Genomic DNA, 22027 nt, shown 5'->3' with positions numbered 1-22027 from the left:
CTGCATCTCTTCTGTGCATCTTTTTAGTCTGGGTACTTCTTCCTCAGTCCTAAATTTTTATTGTTCCTTATTGATTTCAGTATATACTGTATGTTCCATGTCTTTTCCTACAGATTACACTTAGTTTTTCTCAGAATACTGAACATCTTGCAGAATTTTACATTGCCAAACGTTTTTCTTGTGTCAACAGACGCTATGAGTGTGTCTTCATTTATCTTCAGTCACTGTCAAGCGCAAGCGCGAAACTGTATCTCAGATGGCTTTACCTTTGTTAAAGTCAAACTAATGTCAGCTAAGAGCTCCTCAGTTTTCTTTTCCATTCTTCTGTATATTATTCTTGTTACCAACTTTAATACGTGAGTTATTAAGGGGGCTGTACGATAGTTTTCTCGCTTATCTGGCCTTGTTATCTCCAGGATTGTCTGAATGATATTTTTTCAGAAAGTCTGATGGTATGTCTCCAGACTAGATTAATTACCACTTTCCTCAATGATTTTAAGAATTCTGAAGAAATTCCCTCCACCTTATCTGATCACAAGTCTCCAAAACCTGTGTTAAACACTGAATCTAATTATAGATTCTCTGTGTCTTTCATATTAGCGTCCATTTCTTCTTATGTCATGTCATCAGAAATTTCCTCTTCCTCATAGAGGCATGTATTGTGCCGTCTCCACATATCCATTCTCGCGTCTGCATTTACTTGTGAAATTTATGTTTCATTCTTTACGCACTAGCTTTTTATTCACCAGAAGCTGTATATGCTGAATTAGTCTTTCCAACGATCATTCATTTTTCGATACCTTCACATTTTTGCTGAGGACATTTCACCTTAACCTTCCTGCATATCTTATTTATTTCATTACAGAGTGACTTATATTCATCTCTTTCTCTGAACGTTTTTGTACCGCCTTCTTTCATCGATCAAGTGAAGTGTTTCTTCTGTTACCCATCGATCTTCAGAATTATCTTCGTTGTACCTATATTTGCGTGTTCAACTGTTGCGATTACCCTTTATAGACGTGTCCACTCATCCTCTACTGAACTGCTTATGGCTGTATTCGTTATGGAAGCTTCTATAGCCTTAGAAAACTTCAACACATCTTATCTTTCCTCAGTACTTCAGTAATCCACTTCTTTACAGATTGATTCTTTCAAACGATTATCTAACCTTAAATTCATTCTTCATTATTGCTAAATTATGGTCTGGGTCTATATCTGCTCCTCTAAATGCCATAAATCCAATTTCTGATTTCAGAATCTGTGTCTTGCTATGATATTGTAGGATTCCTTTTTTGGTGGTATCCTAATTGCGATTGACGAAACGCTATACAATAACATACAACCAGGATTTATTCAGAAAATATACTTTGGAAGATACAAAGTAGCATAAGCAAATTACAAACACTCAAGACAAAAGTCACGAGAGACATAAAGATATCACTGCTTTGCACCAAACTGCACAATGCAGTTCGATCAATTGATCTTACAGCCGCCACAGTAGCTTCCCTCCCCTCCCCCCCTTGAAAAACTGTAGAGCCTAAAGCTAGAACAAGTGGCACGTTGTGCCACAGTCTTTTTCTGCTCTCCCCAAGGACTTTGGGGGAGGCAACCAACATATGCCAGCAGTAGGTCGATGCAGCAAGGCCATGTCTGGCCATTTCAAAATGGATCCATGGCGGAAGAAGGGAGCAACCAACAGAGAGCTCAGAAATGTTGGTAGGAATCTCGGCCTGCTGGGCAACTTGTCCTGCCACTGTCTGTGTGCATAATAACCTGGCGCGCCGAGAATATCCAGGCACTTGCATATGGTCTATCAGCTTATGTGAGTCATTACAGGAGAAATATGAAGGAGGGAGGGGACAGGAAAGGACAACGGACCCAGCGCAGTAGTTGTCAAATGTAGAGTGATGAGTGGCGTAGCTACTGCATGTTGTTGTCATGTTGGTGTCAATGCTGGAGAATCGCTACAGGCTCGTTTGTTGGAATGTCAAAGAAAACAGGTTTAAATCACTCAGTGAACATAGTTTCTTGCCCGCCATCTTTATGGATGGTGAAGGTGTTCATTCCACTCGATATTACTTCATATGGGTCGGAATATGGAGGAGTAAGAGGCGGACATACATCGTCATCACACAGCCAAACATGTATTGAGGTTTTCAAATCTTTGAAAATGAAAGGATGACATTGTCGATTGCATTGCGGGCTATGTAGATGAAGTTCTTGTATTAGCAACTCCAGTTTTTTTTATAGAAGTCCAGTGTGGACACAGGACAGCTGAGCTGTAGGGAGTGCTGATGCAGTAAATTCACCAGGAAAGTGCAGCTGGTGAACAAGACAAACCATTTTTGCTGGCTGACTGTAGACCGAGCAGAGCCCTTGTCAATGAATTGCCCCAAGCAGCTGTGTGGCACATGAGAATAGATTTCAGGGCGTGGTGCATGCACTCCAACATGCAGTTACTGGTAGGGTGAAGGGTGTAGTATGAATGTGATGAATGTCTCAAAGAGTAAGGAGCTCGTCGAACAGAGAACTCTCAAACCAGTAGCCACAGTCCATTGTAATTGGAAGATGAATTCTATGATGAGAAAACCAAGCGCCCATTAGTGCTTTGGAAATGAATTCAGCCACGATATTTGCAATTGATATAGTCTCTGACCACCTGATACAATGATCAACAGTAGTAGGTAAGTAATTGTGACCATCTATACAAGGTGACGGGACAACGAGATCTAGATGAATGTATGCAAAACCTGCCATTGGGAGAGGGAAATCCTGAATCGTTGGGTACACATGCCATGAAACTTTGGTTATCTGGCACAAAGCGCAGTAGGATGCCCACATGCAGTTGCCTTTCTTACCATCTAGCCATACCACCTTGCTTGACACGAAATTCACTGTGGATCTGATGCCAGGGTGAGACACGTTGTGGCGTTAAAGACCTTCCAGTGCTATGGCAGACAACGCCGCATGCAATTACCTATCGTCAGACAGTGCCCGTGCTGTATCACAAGAGTTGAACATCCTGTGGCCCACTGTACAGACCGTGCTTCTAACCATTCTCTGAAGGTTTTCGTACAAGATCGATACTGTACAGCAGCTTGCACCACAGGACGCACAACGACGTGTTGACTTCACTCTCCACTTTCTCACAAGTGTTGAAGTTGATGAGAGCTGGCCCTGGACCATCCTATGGACAAACGAAGCTCATTTTTCTCTGATGGATTAGGTGAGCATGCACAATTGCCGAGTGGGGGATCTTCACCTCCAGTCACTGTGCATGAAGTTCCTCTGTATGGTGAACATGCCACCATATGGTGTGGTTTCACGACTACGTTCATCACTGCCTCATTCTCTTTTGAACAGGTTGGCGCTCAAGGACCAAAGACGTGCAGTATGAATGGCCATCGTTAGTGTAGTATGCTTCTCCAGCATGTCGTACCCCCCCCCCCCCCCCCCTGCAGCAGAGAGATTCATTGAACTCGACAGGTTTAATACAAGATGGGGCCCCACTGCTCATCGGTCGTGAAGTTCAAGCGCTTCTCCGAAACACACTTAGAAACCATCGAATTATCAGACAATCATTTCCAAATGCTTGGCTGGCATGATCACCTGATCTCACTCCCTGTGATTTCTGGTTGTGGTTCTACCTGAAGGATAGGGTTTACCAGGGGAACAGTTACATATGTATTGAACTGAAGCGTAGCATATCAAGAGAGGTAGTCAGCATACCTACCGACATACTTCGTTCTGCTGTATTGTGCTTTCAGACTCTTCTGAATACTGATGGCGCAATATTGAGCTAATTTTGTAGCAGTAATGGTACCAGTATGTAATGGTATTGCTGATTGCTAGCAGCACATTAAAAGTGTTTCAGCTGAATTGATTCTGCATTATTTCTCTTCCCCATGTCCGTAACATAAATGATACCTGTTTGGTCCTCGTGCGGTAATTAGTTTCCATGTTATAACATTTTAAATAGGGCAAGTTTAATTATAACCACATGGTAGTTTGTCACATAAGCTGCAAGAAATGAGCACAACACTTGCACAATCACACAGTTTCTCTGTGCTCTGTCAAAACATATCTTTCTAACGTTTTTGGAGTTACGTTCCATGTTGGAAGTCTTGACCCTTGAATTCCATTGTTGTAACATAGTTCACACTCACTTATTTGTTGTTTTCATTTCTATGAGACGTCTATGTGGTATCTCATCTGCTTGCACTATTTATCACATTTACTTGCGGCGGTAACGTATTCTTACCACATGACTCATATTCTATAACCAATGTATAGTATGACAACTGCCAAGAATGCAGAAAGAGAACAAATATTTCAATGACTGGACGGACAGTTCATAATGTTGCGAAGGAAAAAAAAAAGAAGTGGAACGAAGGCGTTTTGACTACGGCTCGCCCGCATGGTGCTCCAACCCTGGGACCACTTACCCACAACGCCTGCTACTTTATGGAACTTCTTGTTCTTGGACCATTCACTGTTTCCATATCGCTTTTTTTTAAAGTTCAGTATACCTTCATTCTGGTTTCGTGCTTGATCTGTGTTCAGTTTTTAACGGGTTGTCCACTGGGCCATCTTATCACTAAATCTGAGGGCTGTGCGATGGGGAGTTTCCCATGTGAGGATATCATTCGACCACAGATGTACTATCGATAAGTTTGCCGGCTGTCAGTTGTGTGTTATCTTTGACAATTGTGTCACTTTAGTGTTTTGACGTATAATGTGAGCAATTGGTGGAGATTAGAGATAACAGTACATCGGGTGATGCGTTGTTTATAGTATCAGGTGGTGTTGTAGTTTGGCAATAAATAATACAAAATGTGGAGTCCAACTCACGTTTTAGTTACAGGTGCGTTGTTATGTTTGATTTACGGAAGTGTGTATATTTCTTAATGTTTGGATGCATGAATTTCCGTTGTCGTTTGTAATGTTACGATATGAACCTTTGGGATTCCATAACCGTCAGCAATGTTTTGTTGTGTCTGTAGTGTAGTTGTAATGGCATGCATTACCAGGTTGGAATGTCCTGTAAAAACACAATTGTATCGTGTGCTGATATTCAACTTTAGAACGTATATACGGAACCTATGTATTAGGGTTGGGTAGGTTTGCTGGTTCATTATGTATTTGGAAGCTATGAAAGCATTAATTATGGATATATAATTACAGACCCTTGCTAAGAATTATGTAGATCTACAGTGGGGACATCGATAGTTATTACTTCTGTTACGCGTTTTTCATTGTAACATCGTGTATTACTTGTGTTATGGAAATCAGTATGTGAAACAAATGTTGCCGGATAACTTTTGTGCTTCACTATGTGTTTTCACTTTGCATAAAAGTATCCATAGTATAGCTGATTACGTTTGTTATCTTTGTCATATATTGCAACGAGACTTAAGTGTTTTTTGTTATGAAACTGTTGTCAAAAATAATACTACTTGCTTAACAAAGTCAGTCGTGGAAAAAGAAACTGCAGTTAATTTATTTCCAAATTTGCTAGACATTATTGAGAAAGTGAGATTCTTTTCTGCTTTATGAGCGTTTTATGCCATTCTTTCTGGAACTGCTGGCAGTGAAGTTATTGGAGAGGGTACACTAGTTCATTTTTACGAGAAAGCTGTGTAATCAGATGTGACAGTCAGAGAATCAGTACAGTATTCGCTGTAATGACTTAGAAAAGTCTAAATCATCATATTAGTAAGTTTTACATCATTTCGCGTGTTCTGGACTTTTTTAATGCTATAATTTTTGATAAGCACCCAAAAAATCAAGTGTACCACAGTGTTTCTACTAATAGATTTTCCATTTAGTGTAGTGATTTAGTGCGCTAAACGGCGAGGTCGTCAGTGCAGCAAGTTCTCCACTGATCTAGCAATGACACGGTGCGTTAATATGAAGCCTTTGTGTTGTGTTGAAGCACTTCATCATCACACTTCAGGATTTAGGAGTGGATAAACAAGACCAATCACCTTCTGACCTAACCTAGATCTCAAGATAGGATCAGTGTGTCACCGCAACCCACGTTCTGAAAACTGATATAGATGCAAAAATAGTAGTGTTCTTGTTCTGTTCTCTTTCTGTTCATGTGCATTTACCTTTACATGCCACATCATCACATTATGAAAACATCAGGCATTGATAGGCTCATTTTGCCTGAATGGATGGCTGTGACCTTAAATCATTGTTGTGGATGAGAAATACTTAATTACTTTATATGTCTCGCGAGTTGAATGTGGTGTGGATTGTGTTGTCAGTTTACATCAAGCCACTATTTGTCTTACATTGTTCTGAAAATGTTATATCACTCATCGTGGTCTATTATTCTGCCTTCGGATAGAGCCAACTCGTGTTAGTGATTTCATCCCTGTCTTACAGCAAAATGAGATCTCACAACAGTCTGATATAACTCAAAATAGGGAAACAAGGTCTAAGGCTTTACCCATACAGACAGAAATAGTGAAACATCCAAGTTCAGCAAGGGTGGGAATGAATGTTGTGTTACAAGAATATGTGGAAAGGTAGTAGGTTGCCAGTTTGATGTGAAGTAGAACAACATCATTATAATTGTTGAGATAAGATAAAAAATAAACTTAGATCAGCTGGAAATGGAACAGGTGGTTCCATCGTCATTGGTGGAACAGTTGCATTGTGTTTTTCAAAACTCAAAAGCTAATATAACAAAAAAAGATAAATAGAAATAAATTAATAATGTATTGATGATCATGTGCATAGTTGCTTTACCTTCTCATTAAAACTGAATATCAGAACTTTGCGAAATGAGCTGTTAATCCTCTTTAAAACCTTGACACTATGGGACAGCAAATGCACATAGCATTGAATGCCCAGCAGCATTTCACAGAAACTCTGTGAAATGTGTCCATATTTTCTTTTGAAGACATTGAATTCACATAATTACAACAATTCTTTACATGGTGAAATATCAATGAATGTAACACTACTAATATTTAGGCTACTTATAAAAATTACAATCAAAGACTGTCACGGGTGGAAAGGAATTGTCGCAGGTGGGACAGTAAGAAGTAGATTCTGTTTTCATAAGTGAAAATTAATTGGTATACTAATATGTAGATGAATTGGCAGTTAAAGTTTTAAGACCACTTCCCCTTTTAAATAACCTTGTAGTGTGTTGTTACCTATGAGTAAGATAAATTTCTGAACAGTATTACTTTAAAGTCTGAGTACCTGATTATTTGATTTAAAAAAATCCACCATCAAAAAAGCTATCAAATGCAGATTACTACTCGCTGAAATTTGAAAAACTCTAAATTTCTGGAAAATTCGTGTTTATAATGTGCTTGGTGCCCAGACTTGGGACAATAGCAAGAACTTATTCAAGCTTGATGTAGGATACATCTTTCTCATCAACTTTGAACATCTACTCTGAGCCCCTTGATCTCATACATGTAATCTGTATTCGTGTTTTTTTCAAGAGCTCTCCGTGGAATTGCAGGATACCCGTATTTGTCTGTTATCTTTCTTGCAATCTGAAACTCCAACAAAATTAATGTTCTTGGCATGATCTCTTTGGCAGCTGGTTCTAACCCTGTAACTTCTTTGGGAAATGTGTCTGCAGGCCTTCATCAGTTATCTCAGAAAGTGCATAGATGAGAGAGTGTATATTGGATGAAAGTTGAGAAACTCAGTTTCAGTATGTAGATGCCCTTGCTTAAAATGAAAGAAAGCAAGCTTCCTTTATTGTCATATTCATGTAATGTTTCTGAAAACTAACTCTTCTTCTCAGTTGCTGGGTCTTCAGTATTCACATCCTCCATACTGATTATATCAGTTGTGAAAAAGTTTTCTGTTGTGAGCAGAATATTACCTGTAAGTTGACCTCAGTCAAAACAAGACCCCGGGAGTAGACAACATTGCATTAAAAGTACTGATAGCCTTGGGAGAGCCAGTCCTGACAAAACCTTACCATCTGGTGAGCGAGATGTATGAGACAGGCAAAATTCCCTCAGACTTCAAGAAGATTATAATAATTCCAATCCCAAAGAAAGCAGGTGTTGACAGATGTGTCAATTACTGAACTATCAGTTTAACAAGTCACAGATGCAAAACACTAATGTAAATTCTTTACATACGAATGGAAAAACTGGTAGAAGCCGACCTCGGGGAACATCCGTTTGGATTCCGTAGAAATGTTGGAACACTTACCTTAGAAGAAAGATTAAGGAAAGGCAAACCTACGTTTCTGTCATCTGTAGACTTAGAGAAAGCTTTTGAGAATGTTGACTGGAATACTCTCTTTCAAATTCTGAAGGTGGCTGGAGTAAAATACAGGGAGCGAAAGGCTATTTACAATTTTTACAGAAACCAGATGGCAGTTATAAGAGTCGAGGGACATGAAAGGGAAGCAGTGGTTGGGAAGGGAGTGAGACAGGGTTGTGGCCTCTCACCGATGCTATTCAATCTGTATATTGAGCAAGCAGTAAAGGAAACAAAAAGAAAAATTCGGAGTAGGTATTAAAATCCATGGAGAAGAAATAAAAACTTTGAGGTTCACCGATGACATTGTAATTCTGTCAGAGACAGCAAAGGACTTGGAAGAGCAGTTGAAAGGAATGGACAGTGTCTTGAAAGGAGGATATAAGATGAACATCGACAAAAGCAAAACGAGGATAATGGAATGCTCCCTTCTTCTGTCTCTATATGCCAAGAATGGTCTTCCAGATTTTTTGCATAGAACTTTGGCCTATGGCATGCATAGAATTTAAACTGGTTCTTTGTTTCCAATGAAGCAGAGATTTTATTCTCATATCTGAAGTTTTAAACTGCTTTCGGGGGGGGGGGGGGGACTATTAGGAATTTGGCAATGGGATGCTTCTCACAGCATACTGGACCTGGGGATCCCTCTTCCTCTCCCAGCCATTCAGATTGTCCACCTTTTACTTTGTTTTTAATTACTGTTATTTACGGGTAGTCTCTTTTTGCTGATGTATCCAATTTGGCTTTTTCAGGATTGTCCATTCATATAAAGGCATTGATGAATGAAAGACCTTTCGTCTCCTTGTTACTAAGTGATACAAAGGAACAGTTCGACATATTTTTATGCTTGCATCAAGAGAGTGGGTTCTATTCCCATCGTGAACGCTTTGAATATTTCAGATTGGGGATGGGACAGTTGTGGTAGGAACAACTCCTGCTGCATGCTGAGCCTAACTGTGCCGACAAATCTACCAACCTGATTGTATCTCTCACCTTTTTTTATTATGTTCAGTCCTACTGATGTTCATTACACACATACTGTCACAATTCTATCAGGTTTCTGGCTGATATTACTAGCTCCAGATGGCCTACCTCATGAACAAGGGACTGAAGACTTCACTGTCTCATATTCTCCTTCCTCTATATGAAAAACTGGACCACAATTCCTCAATGTATAGTGTGCACTAGTTAACAGCTTTCACCACCTATTTAAACATGTTGATTTTAGTTATCTCTTATTTCCATGGGCAGTCTGTTGTCAGGTAATGGCTGGTGCTTGGACAGCTCAATAGTAGATCACTTGCCTGTGAAAGGAAGAAATCCCAGGTTAGAGTTCCAGTCCAGCAGAGAGTTTTAATCTACCAGCAAGTTTCAGTCTGTTGTGGAGTTTGGGTCCCTGGTAGAAAACACTGCCTTTAATTTGTTGCTTAATTCTTTCAATGCGTGCTCTCTTTCCCTTGATCATCAATAGTAATAATTACTTGAGTTGTTATTAATGTGCATAATGGATTAGGAGATGTAAACAGATGGTGCAGTTAGAATCCTCAGTTTCTCAAACAGCTTTTTTTATAATGAACCCAACTTTTGTCTTTAGTTGAGTCCTTTTCTGTAGTTTGAATAATGTCCATTTTTGGTGCATTTGACTTGCAAAAGATGATACTGTGCCTATGGATTAAGTGTACATAGGAATAGCATGTAATTGTGAGGCATGAGGCATTACACACTTACGACAGGACCCTACAGGTAAACGTCTGTGTTCTGAAACACTTATTTCAGGCACATGTTTCTATAAATCCTCTTGGTTTGTATTCATTCGGGCTGGTCTTGTTTTCAGAAATGTTAGATTATCTGGTGCGACTTCAAGAACATAATCTGTTGAATTAAGTTAGGTTAATTTCCACAGCCAGAATTTTTTGAAAAGGTGCCTAACCACTAATGGACAATTTCAACTTTTAGCTATTTGCAGTTTGGTGTCAGTTTTTGGTTGAGATGCTTTTAAAGCTCATATCATAAAAATTCAGTGCACAATAACAACATAAAATTTGAGAGTCCCAAATTTGTAGGAATGGTATGCTGCAGGATTTGCATTGTTAGTAGTGTTAGTGGCATGACTTGCCATTAGGCACCAGTACATGTACAACAATGTAGGGTGGAAAGACAAGCATCAGACAACAGTGTGAATTACAATTGCAGACGGTCAACATGGATATGGACGAGGTGAGCAGGGCTTTAATCATAAAGCTGTTTTCTCAGAACAACAAAAATAGTGGTGCTGCCCTTTGTGAGAATCAACACATGAAGGGAATACGGGAGAGTTGTTTCCACACTGTCACATTTGGGGATCATGACTGGAAAAAAAAAATTCATTAAGTTCCCCTGCATAGTGAACGCATCACCAAGTGGTGTGGCTTTATGGCACAGTTCATAATTGGTCCATTTTTCATTGAACTCTGACCTTAAGGACAAAGGACATGCAGCATGAGCAGGACATGTTACTGTGACCTGCTTTGCAAACATATGGTCCCTGTTCTATGGGAGGAGATGCTTTGGACTCAACTGTTTTGATGGATGATGGAGCTCTGCCTCACATTGCTTGTGAGGTCACTCGGTTACTCTGTAACACATTTGGAGAAAACCAAATCATTGATCCATCATTACAAACTGCGTGGCCACCCACACCGCTAGATTTGAACCCGTATGGTTTCTGGCCCCGAGGTTTCCTGAAGGACGTGGCTTATCAGTGAGACACTAACATACATTAGAGGTTGAAGATAGGGATATTGGGGGAGATAGCCAATATCCCATCTGAGCTGTTATGGGCAGCAGTAGAGTAAACTCTAGTACAGTTCCAGGGTATCATGGATGCAGATGGTCGTGACAAGGAATGTAAACATGGTACAGAGTTAACGAATGTTAATCTCTCATGTGGAAATTAAAATTTCTTTCTTTCAATGATCTATTCATTATTTCTCTTGTGCATGTGCTTATAAATGTTTTCACAAAGTTTCATTGTCCTACTACTGCCTGTAAGTAATGAAGTTTAATTATAACCACACTATTCATTGTAAATAGAAGTGTCACATGCTTTGTACTGTTCTGTGTCATCAATTACACTGTACAGTGGGATGTTCAATCTAATAACTTCTTCTTTTCTTTTCTTTGCAGTCCATAGAGCCAGAGGATTGCTGACTAAAGGCAGGAATGGTAATGCTTGTTACAGTATTCAGCTTTTTGTAATTCTATAGGCAATCAGTTTTGCATGTGTTTGCAAACAGATAATTTTATATATGATGATTGTGTAGTATGTACAATTTTATTACAACAACCAAGTACACATAACAACAGCATTGACTTAGCATCAGAATTACGTCTGCACATGAACATTGAAACAGATGAAGGAACAGTCCAGGCAGAGTCCAGTAATAAGCAAAGTTAGTTATAGCAAAATCATGGAACAGTTCTAGATGGTAAGGAGAACCTTCACTAAGCACCATTTATGCTAGACAGCCTGAGCTGTGCTGCTGATGTATGGCTGTCTCCACATGGTCAGCAAAGGTGCTGGCAGCCAAGCGAAACATGTGCTCTTGTTTTGGCCTCTCTCTGGTGGCACAAGAAATGGGCTCTGTGGTTGTGGTGACTGCATATGTGGACACACTGCCACATCCTTCTCCCCCCCCCCCCCCCCCCCCCCCGCAAAAAAAAAAAATCCCTTTCAGGGAGGTGGCACTGCAGGTGTTGATGGAAGAAGGCAGAGAGCCAAACTGGCAGGGCTGTTGTCTACAAACTGATCTGGCCAAATAGGCCACATGGTCTGCAAGGTGACTCTGTGTCAGCAGCATGGCTGCAGCTGCGTATTGATGACTTCACCTCCATTGAATCATCGGCCTCTGATGAGGCATCACTGTAGCAGGGTTGGGCCGTCAGCTGTCTCTGCCCCAGTTGTGCATATGGCCAGAGGGACCTGTATGATGGTGAGCTGAGCATAGCAGTGCATATGGGTAACAGGGGAAACACACCATTTGGGACGGGGGCTATAAATACCGTGGGGGGAGGGGGGGGGGCAAGGCTCGACGTATGCTCGTGTGAGGGGGTCACATCCTCGTGGCCTCCATCAAACATCTTGACGTTGTTGGTGCCAATCAGCTCCTCAAGTGGCAGTGCCTCAGGAGCTGTGCTTGCAGGTGTGGTGTCTTAGCTCCCCACTGTGGATGCAACTGATTCTTTCTGATGGTGGGAGAGCGACACCTCACCAGTATCCATGGTGAACATTTGTTGAGTGTGCACCATTGCCAGTGCCCGTCCAGGTCCCCAACCGAAAGTACGTGCCAGACGGGTTACCAGAATGTATCGTAATGGGTGCATTTACACTTCAGGCTGTGGCACAGCAGGTACAGCAGAGTCAGGAGCTGCCAGCCATAGAGTATCTCCATCTGGCTTCTGCCATGCAGTGGTGTGGTCCTAGATACTGAAAAACAGAGGCAACACTAAGTCTTCTGAGAGTCAGTCAAGCACTTTTTAACTGTGCTGTATGCTTACACAAAGTGGGTAATAACATAGCGGGAGCAGATATCGTGAAAGAACACCAATAAAGAGCTGGAATTAAGCTCAACAGAAATTTTTTCTAACGATCTAACAGTGTTCAGAAAGGGTAGATTAAATACAATTGGCGGTGGAGTATTTATTGCTGTCAGAAGTAGTGTGCTTTGTAGTGAAATCGAAGTAGATAGTTCCTGCAAAATAGTATGGGTAGAGGTTATACTTGACAATCGGACTAAACTATTAATTGGGTCGTTTTACCGACCCCCCCCCCCCCCCTCCGACTTGGAAGATATAGTTGCTGAACAGTTCAAAGAAAACTTGAGTTGCATTTCAAATAGGTACCCCACTCATACAATTTTAGTCGGTGGTGACTTTAATCTACACTTGATATGCTGGAAAAATTATATGTTTAAAGCTGGCGGCAGGCATAAAACATCATCCGAAATTGTACTGAATGCTTTCTCAGAAAATTATTTTCAGCAATTAGTTCATGAGCCCACTCAAAGTGTAAATGGTTGCAAAAATATACTCGACCTCTTAGCAACAAATAATCCTGGACAAATAGTGAGTATCGTGACGAATACAGGGATTAGTGACCACTAGGCAATAGCTGCTAGGCTGAATAGCGTAACTCCTACAACCGTCAAAAAGAAACACAAAGTATATCTATTTAAAAAGCTGATAAAAATGCTCTTAACTCCTTTGTAAGAGACAGTCTGCACTCCTTCCAATCTGGTATGTAAGCATAGAAAAGTTGTGGAATGATTTCAAAGAGATAGTATTGACAGCAATTGAGAGATATATACCACATAAATTAATAAGTGATGGTACTGATCCCCCATGGTACACAAAACGGGTCAGATCACTGTTGCAGAAGCACTGAAAAAAGCATGCCAAATTTAAAAGATCGCAAAATCCCCAAGATTGGCAGAGTTTTGCAGACATTCAAAATATAGTGTGTACTTCAATGTGAGATGCTTTCAATAATTTTCACAACGAAACTCTGTCTCGAAATCTGGCAGAAAACCCAAAGAGATTCTGGTAATACATAAAGCACACTAGTGGCAAGACACAATCAATACCTTCACTGCACGATAAAAACGGTGAAGTCACTGGAAACAGTGCCACTAAAGCAGAGTTATTAAACACGATTTTCCAAAACTCCTTCACCAAAGAAGACAAAGTAAATATTCCTGAATTCCAATCAAGAACAACTGCCAAGATGAGAAACATAGAAATAGATATCCTCGGTGTCACAAAGCAGCTTAAATCATTTAATAAAAGCAAGGCTTCTGGGCCAAATTGCATACCAGTCAGGTTCCTCTCAGAGTATGCTGATACAATAGCTCAATATTTAGCAATTATATACAACTGCTTGCTCACAGAAAGATCTGTACCTAAAAACTGGAAAATTGCTCAAGTCACACCAATAACCAAAAAGGGAAGTAGGAGTAATCTGTGGAATTAGATGCCTATATCACTAATGTCGATTTGCAGTAGGGTTTTGGAACATATACTGTATTCAAACATCATTAAGTGCCTCGAAGAAAACGATTTATTGACACATAATCAACACGGATTCAGAAAATATCATTCTTGTGAAACACAACTAGTTTCTTATACTCATGAAGTAATGAGTGCTATCGACAGGGGATGTCAAATTGATTCCATATTTTTAGATTTCCAGAAGGCTTTCGACACTGTTCATCAAAAGCGTCTTCTAACCAAACTGTGTGCCTATGGAATATCGCCTCAGTTGTGCGACTGGATTCATGATTTCCTGTTAGAAAGGTCACAGTTCGTAGTAATAGATGGAAAGTCATCGAGTAAGATAGAAATAATATCCATTGTTTCCCAAGGAAGTGTTATAGGCCCTCTATTGTTCCTGATCTATATTAAGGACATAGGAGACAATCTCAGTAGCAGTCTTAGATTTTTGCAGATGATGCTGTCATTTACCATCTTCTAAAGTCATCAGATGACCAAAATGAATTGCAAAATGATTTAGATAAGATATCTGTATGGTGTGAAAAGTTGCAGTTGACACTGAATAAAGAAAAGTATGAAGTTATTCACATGAGCACTAAAAGAAATCTGCTAGATTTCGATTATGCAAAAAGTCACACAAATATAAAGGCTGTAAATTCAACTAAATACTTCGGGATTACAACTACAAATACCCTAAGTTGGAACAATCACATAGATAAAGTTGTGGGTAGAGCCAACCAAAGACTGTGATTCATTGGCAGAACACTTAGAAGGTGCAACAGGTCTACTAAAGAGACTGCTTACACCACGCTTGTCCGCCCTATTCTGGAGTATTGCTGTGCAGTGTGGGATCCGCATCAGATGGGACTGACGGATGACATTGAAAAAGTACAAAGGTGGGCAGCTTGTTTTGTTTTATTGCGAAGTAGGGGAGATAGTACCACAGACATGATACATGATGTGGAGTGGCAATCATTAAAACAAAGACTGTTTTCGTTGTGATGGGATCTTCTCATGAAATTTCAATCACCAGTTTTCTCCTCCAATTGCAAAAACATTCTGTTGGCACCCGCCTTCATAGGGAGAAATGATCATCACGATAAAATAAGAGAAATCAGGGCTCACACAGCAAAATTTAAGTGCTCATTTTTCTTGCATGCCATTCGAGAGTGGAATGGTAGAGGGACAGCTTGAAGGTGATTCATTCAACCCTCTGCCAGGCACTTTATTGTGAATAGCAGAGTAATCATTTAGATGTAGATATGAACTGTGGGTCATTATTGTAGACAATCATCTCGAACAGCCCATAAATCTCAAAGACCTTGTTGAGAGCCTACACAGTAGCTTCTGTGGTGATGCAGCGCATATGGAGAACATATGAGTAATTGGACAGTGCGTCAGCCATCACCAACCACATAGAATTACTGAAAGGGCCCGTGAAGTCAAGGTGGAAGCAGTCCCATGGCTCATGGCTGACTTTGTGTTGGCCACCTGCTGTTTGGCACATGGACATTCTTCTCAATCATCAAAACGATGTCAGGCTAGTAGACAAAATGCCATGAAAGACCTTCATGCAGTTCATACCCCAGTGGCCACAGTGTAAGAGGAGGAGGATACAAGCCCACAGGACCGCAGGGATGATGAACCAGGGGTCACTTGAATCAGTGCTAAGGAGGAGAGTGCCATCAATTGCCTCCAGCTGATGGTGGAGGAGGAAATAATTGCAAAGTGGAGCAGACTCCTTGGTGGGCAGTCACTTGCACCAACCATTGTACAAAAAATCAACCATCTGTCAGAGTATGGGATCTTTCCAAGTGGCCTGTACTTCGTGATGGACCTTTACGGGCTGTCTAACCAGTGATAATCAATCGGGGGGGGGGGGGGGGGGGACAAGTACTTCGGCTTTCGTCAAAAGCTGGGCTGGATCCCTTCAAGTGTAACAACAGGTCTGCATTAGCATGCTATGCCGCAGATGTATAATGAATCTCATATTGATACTCACACAGAAACAAAGCTCAGTGCTGGAATCCTTCTGAAGTCCTGCTCAGAAGTTGCAAACGGGAGCCAAAGGATGCCACAAGTGGCTTATGGTCAGTGATGAGGTGGAATTTGATGCCGTAGAGGAAAAAAATGGAACTTCTGGACTGTGTACATAAAGGCTGAGCCTTTCTTTTCTATATGAAAATATTCGCACTGAGTGGCTGTCAGTGTTTTGGGGGCAAATGTGATGGGCTGTTTGGAAGTGTCAGCATTCCTCTGAACTGCCCAAACACCATGTTGGGAAGCATCTGTTGCAAGCACAAGCAGTTTGCCCAATGTCAAGTTAATGAGGCAGGGCATGATGTCTTTAGCAGTGATTTTATGTGGGCAAATACTGTCGCAGTCTACAGACCAAACAAAAGGAGCACCCTCCTTTACACAACTTGTGCAACAGATGAATGATGTCCACTTTGATAGGTAGAAGTTTCAAATAATAACTGACTTTGCACATAAACAATTGGAGTTCCTTCAGGTTCTGCTGTTTAGGTAGGTAATTGATTGCTGCTATGTGGCATGTTGTAGGTTTGATGCCATCCTTCGATAGGAGGTGGCCCAAATATTCGATTTCTACCTGAGAAACCTTTAATTTGATTGTAGTGTAGGCCCACCTCTTGCAATTTAATGAACAGAATCCATAGGTTAGCAATATGGTCCAGCTGTAAGGAAACCATAACAATAATGTCAAAAAGATAGTTTGCACAGATAGCAATGCCTTGCATTAAGTATTCTAAAAATCTCTGGAAAATGGTGGGAGCACTCATGATGCTGAATGGCAGGTGCTTATAACAGTCAAACCCAAAGGGAGTGTTGGTAACTGCGATCTGTTGAGAGGAAGAATTTAGCTGAAGCTGCAGGTATGCCTCCACCGAGTCAGTCTTTGAAAAACACTCACCACTAGGCAGTTTCAAAAGTATTTCTGCAGGTCAGGAAAACTGATTGCGCATCAACAGCAGATTTAAAATCTCCCCACAAATAAAATGCTCTCATAGGCTTTTGGATAACAACCAGAGGCATAGCCCACTGGCTGGAAGGAATGGGTTCAATGATGCCCTGGCCATGCAACCTGTCCAATTCTTCCTTGAAACCCTGCTACTGGGCAAATAGAATAGGCTGAACATGACAGAACTTGCAATGGCCATCAACTTCACGGTTATGTGGGTCTTGTAGTCTTTGGCAGCACCCAATCCCAGCAGAAACAAGAGACCCTAACTCATGGCATAGGTCATCCAGTGCCTGAAACAGGTTGGAGTCAGAACTCATGGCAGAGGTGATCCAATGCTTGGAATAGGGTGGAGTCAGAAATGAGATGCACAGCGTGCTGAATTTGAAACCCAAAAACTGTGACTGCATCAAAACCAGAAATGTTTTCAGATATTGTGCTGGCGACAGCCAAAAACTTGACTGCTTTCATGACATGTTCATTCTCAGGGAACAGGGATTGACCAATCACTGTATCTGACTGAACGACAATTGGTGGAGGGCAGAGAAGGGCAACATAAGCAATGATAGGTTTCGAGATTCACTGGAGACACAAAGGACCCTGCTATCAACCGGGAAATGGAATAGCAGCTTAGCATAAATCTTGCGGGGAAACGTGAAGGTCCCAGCTGCGCAGTGGTGCGACACTGTGACACTCCAGAAACTCCGTGTCCACATCTGGGGCACAGAATAGAGAGTAGATGGAAAGGAAAGTTGAGGGTGATGCCTTTGATTTGCATGAAGCCATATTGAAACCAAGTAAACGCGAAATGATAGCTGCTTACTACTATGGCTCGAAATAGACATTCTTACGGAACAGAAATAAGCTGAGTAAATGAATACTTTTACGAAAAGAAATGCTAATGAAACAAATTGTGATAAATCTTTAGTTAAAAACTTATCACATGAGCTTTTAAATTAATTACTATTTGCATTTACATACAGTGAACTGCCATGCTTTTAGCTTCAGGTGACAGTGAATCTGCTTTGTTTTGTAAATATAGGTTCTTTCTTTACAGCAGTTTTATTTTACTCCTTAGTTTTTCCTCTCTTGGACTGTGAACTAATAAATACACTTCACTCCCAGCAGAAACAATTGTTGTTGAACACTCTTCAGAGGTTTCAGGGTATACCTCAGTGCTGGAGTTTTCATTTGTGTTTTGAACCGGAAAGTAACGCATAGGCCTTACTTTAAATGAAGACAGTAGGCTGATTAAAATTTAATTTTTCACAAATGTTTTGAATTATGCACAGACCTGTTAATTCGTTCTAACATTTTATTTAATATAAATTATGTTCATGTAATAAATGACGATTGATAAGCGTCTTAAAGAAACTTCTGTCAACTTTGTCCAAAATAGGAGATGTGTTCAGCTTTTCCATTATGTAACTGTTGGTGCAGGATGTCTTCTTTTTCTTCATTTTCTTCCAGCCACAAGTACTACAATAACTTGTGGTTACTAGTTTGAGAAACATGCATTTACTTCCATGAACTGTTCACGACTGTTTTTATGATAAATATGAACCCGCTAAGTGTAAATCGTCAGCTGTAAAGTAATTAAAGCTTCTAATTTTATATTCGACATTCTCATGTACAACTTATTATAGCTTCCTGTAAAATTATATGCAAACCCAAATTTTTGTTTGCCTTTCCTTTTCATGCCTTTTGTGAAAGTATTAATAAATACGATATAGTAAATATTATTTCTGTTTATTTTGCAGTGTAAGTAACATAAAAATTGGAAACAGAAAAGATAAAATAGCTTCCACGGACAGAATCGAATCTGTGACCCATGCCTTACCATTCCACACTCTTGCCACTACGCCACACACTGCTTACAACTTGTGCTACCATAAATGGCTCATCCCTTACCTAGGCCACACCAAAATTGCTGTTTTCTTTTAAATGCCTGGCCATGTGAAACTCTCGCTTCTGTCTCTTGTACTTCAGGCCAAGTGCTGCACATACTATAAATTTGGATAAAACCGGTAATCTGTTTGTGAGCTGCAGGCAACTTGTGTGTGGTGTTCTCAGGCAGTGCCCTAAAATAAAATATTTTAACTTCCAGTTTCTCTATACAGGGTGAGATTGGCTTTCCTTCCAATTTCAAAAACAGTTATGATATGTTAGCTACATTTAGTATACAGCAATGTGCACCTAAAATGAACCAAATGTAAAGTAGCCAGTGACCACACTTTAGTGCAAACCATTCAAATTTTGCACTGCAGAGTGCTTGGAAATTAAGTATTACAGTAACTATGACACATAAAGAACAAGTAGACACTTCTTCATCAAGCTGTGGTATGAAACCATAAGACACAAAAGAAATCAATTTTGTATGTCAATTATTTTCCTCAGGATTGAATGAGAGATAATATATACAGTGGTGAAGGAGATGTGCAAATGTGAAACAAGTCGTTTTTAATTTTGGAAAGAAATGGAGAGTTTAATGAGCTTTTACTGTTTACAGCAAGAAAATCAGGAAACTTGTTTTTCTCATGTAGTGCTATCAACTTCTTCTAGCTGGTTACTTTCCTGTGTGGCCTTTTCTCGTACTACTGCTCATTTAATGTTTTTAACTTTTACAGTATATCAAACAACTGTTTACTTGTGGGTAAGCCCAGTAGCTAAAATGCGCAATTAATAGAATAAACAAAACGTGTCTGTTTGCCTTTGACTTCAGACACAGCTCTTTACTTGGTTTCAATGTATTGTCAGAGGTGTAACCACATGGACAGCTATGACAAATGGCTGCCACATGGCCGTGTTTGTAGCGAGCCACACGTAGCGCCTGCTGGTAGGGGCAGCGGCTATGGTCCATGCACGGAAATAGTTAGGTCACGAGGGAAACTTGTATCTGGAAGAGTCATAGTCCAGTTGTGAATGAGATGAAAATGACAAGGGTGTCAGTGAATGATGTCTTTTCTGTAGAACCAAACGCATTGCTGCTGTGTACATTACATCCTAAAACTGTTAAATCCCAGCCTGTGTGACTTTGAATGCCTGAGCTACAGCTAAGACCACCTTCATTGTAGGACCTATTAAAAGTATCGCACCCCTATGCACCCCTCTGTCTGGAGCAGAATGGACTGTGGTGTCACATATCTGGAAGCCGGCATATGATTGATTACATGAGCACAAATAAACCAGCACTTCCGACTTAAACCCCAGAGATAAGCTACTCACACTTGATAGGACTGGCCAGGCTTCTTTTGTGCTGGTGAAACTTCATACGGGAAACCACAATGTGGATTTGTTTAAGATAATAAGCACTGAGCAACTCACATACCCGAGAAAACAACAATGCCGCAGGGTCCATTAACAGAGCAAATTTCTGAAGCAAATCAAATGTTACAGGACAAGAAAAAGGATTTTCGCAAAATTGGGTCCACTACCTAAAATGTCACAGAATACTGTTCATATGAGTCCCAATCTTCCTTTACCTCTTGGAATGGAGGAAAGCTGGGGTGAAGGTGGCATGCCAAGGGCAATTGTGGAAGGACTGTGGCACCTTGCAAAGTCGTAACCAACTGATAAAGAAAATATAACTGGTGCTGTTGTAAAAACTGAACCAGCATTGGAGCCATTGTGCTCATGGAACACGTGCAGATGCAGAAACAACCTTGTCACCAAAACTGTAGTATCTACAGTTTTATTACAACAACCAAGCGTACAGAACATAAAACAGTAGTGGCTTAACACCAGAATTACTTCTGCACGTGAAGATTGAAACAGAGGAAAAAACAGTCCAGGCTGAGTCTGGTAACAGGCAAAATTCATTATAGCAAAAGCACTGAACAACCCTAGTTGGCAGTGATGTCTCTCACTGAGCACTACTGATGCAAGTGAGAGTGGGCTGCACTGTTGACATGCACCTGTCTCTATGCGACCAATGGAGATGCTGGCAACAACCGAAGCACGCCCTCTCATTTTGGTCTGGTACTGGCAGCACCATATATGAGCTCTGTAGTTGGTGTATCGGCATACATGGGTGTGCTGCCACACATCAGGAAATGTGTGTTGCATTTGCCCTTTTTGTCATCGTAATGTTAAGTTCTACAATGTCCTTACTGTGCAACACCATATTATCAGAGGTAAATTGGTGGCTGATGGTGTTGTTTAAAATTCAGCACTTCCCCATTATTTGTCAAATAAAGTCAGTCCAAGGCTTGGAGCCATATTGCAGCAAACTTCAGTGGAATTGTGATATAGTTTACCTCATGACAAGTAAAATCAAGCAAATGCCATGATGACACGAGTGAGTACTATGTTAATTATGATGTCACTATCAGCATGTTGCGATGTGTTGAAAAGAGTTAGTGAAATTTAGTGAAAAAAATGGGCTAAATCTGTTTCACCAGATACATATTAATAAACACCTTTGTTGGGCAACTGTAGTGAACTGTATTAGAAGCAATGGAAACAGGTGTGGACACCAGTTAGGTATCATAAGTGTTCTGTAAATTATATACTTTTTTGTGTACTCACAGAGCTTAAATAGAACAGATGAAACAATGGTGTAGGGAAAAAAGCACCCAATAACTGGGAATGGTTTGTGACATATATATATATATATATATATATATATATATATATATATATATATATATATATATATATATATATATATATATATATATAACAGAGGGAAACATTCCACGTGGAAAAAATATATCTAAAAAGAAAGATGATGAGACTTACCAAACAAAAGCGCTGGCAGGTCGATAGACA

The 22027-nt window shown here is 40.3% G+C and overlaps 1 protein-coding gene across 4 annotated transcripts in view; it reads left to right on the top strand.

The window, feature by feature from the left end:
- The first annotated feature begins 4728 nt into the window (after window positions 1–4728).
- The window catches only part of LOC126248212 (rab11 family-interacting protein 1), a 143088-nt gene continuing 125789 nt past the window's right edge, over window positions 4729–22027 (top strand). For all 4 annotated transcript variants that reach the window (XM_049949032.1, XM_049949036.1, XM_049949034.1 and 1 more), the window contains exons 1-2: window positions 4729–4864; window positions 11416–11454. In XM_049949032.1, coding sequence (XP_049804989.1) covers window positions 4834–4864; window positions 11416–11454 — 70 coding nt within the window. In that variant the 5' untranslated portion in view covers window positions 4729–4833. The remainder of the gene's footprint in view (window positions 4865–11415; window positions 11455–22027) is intronic.

The sequence above is a fragment of the Schistocerca nitens genome, chromosome 3, assembly GCF_023898315.1.
Source record: "Schistocerca nitens isolate TAMUIC-IGC-003100 chromosome 3, iqSchNite1.1, whole genome shotgun sequence".
In the NCBI taxonomy this organism is placed as follows: domain Eukaryota; kingdom Metazoa; phylum Arthropoda; class Insecta; order Orthoptera; family Acrididae; genus Schistocerca; species Schistocerca nitens.
This window is presented reverse-complemented; position numbering and strand designations above follow the sequence as displayed.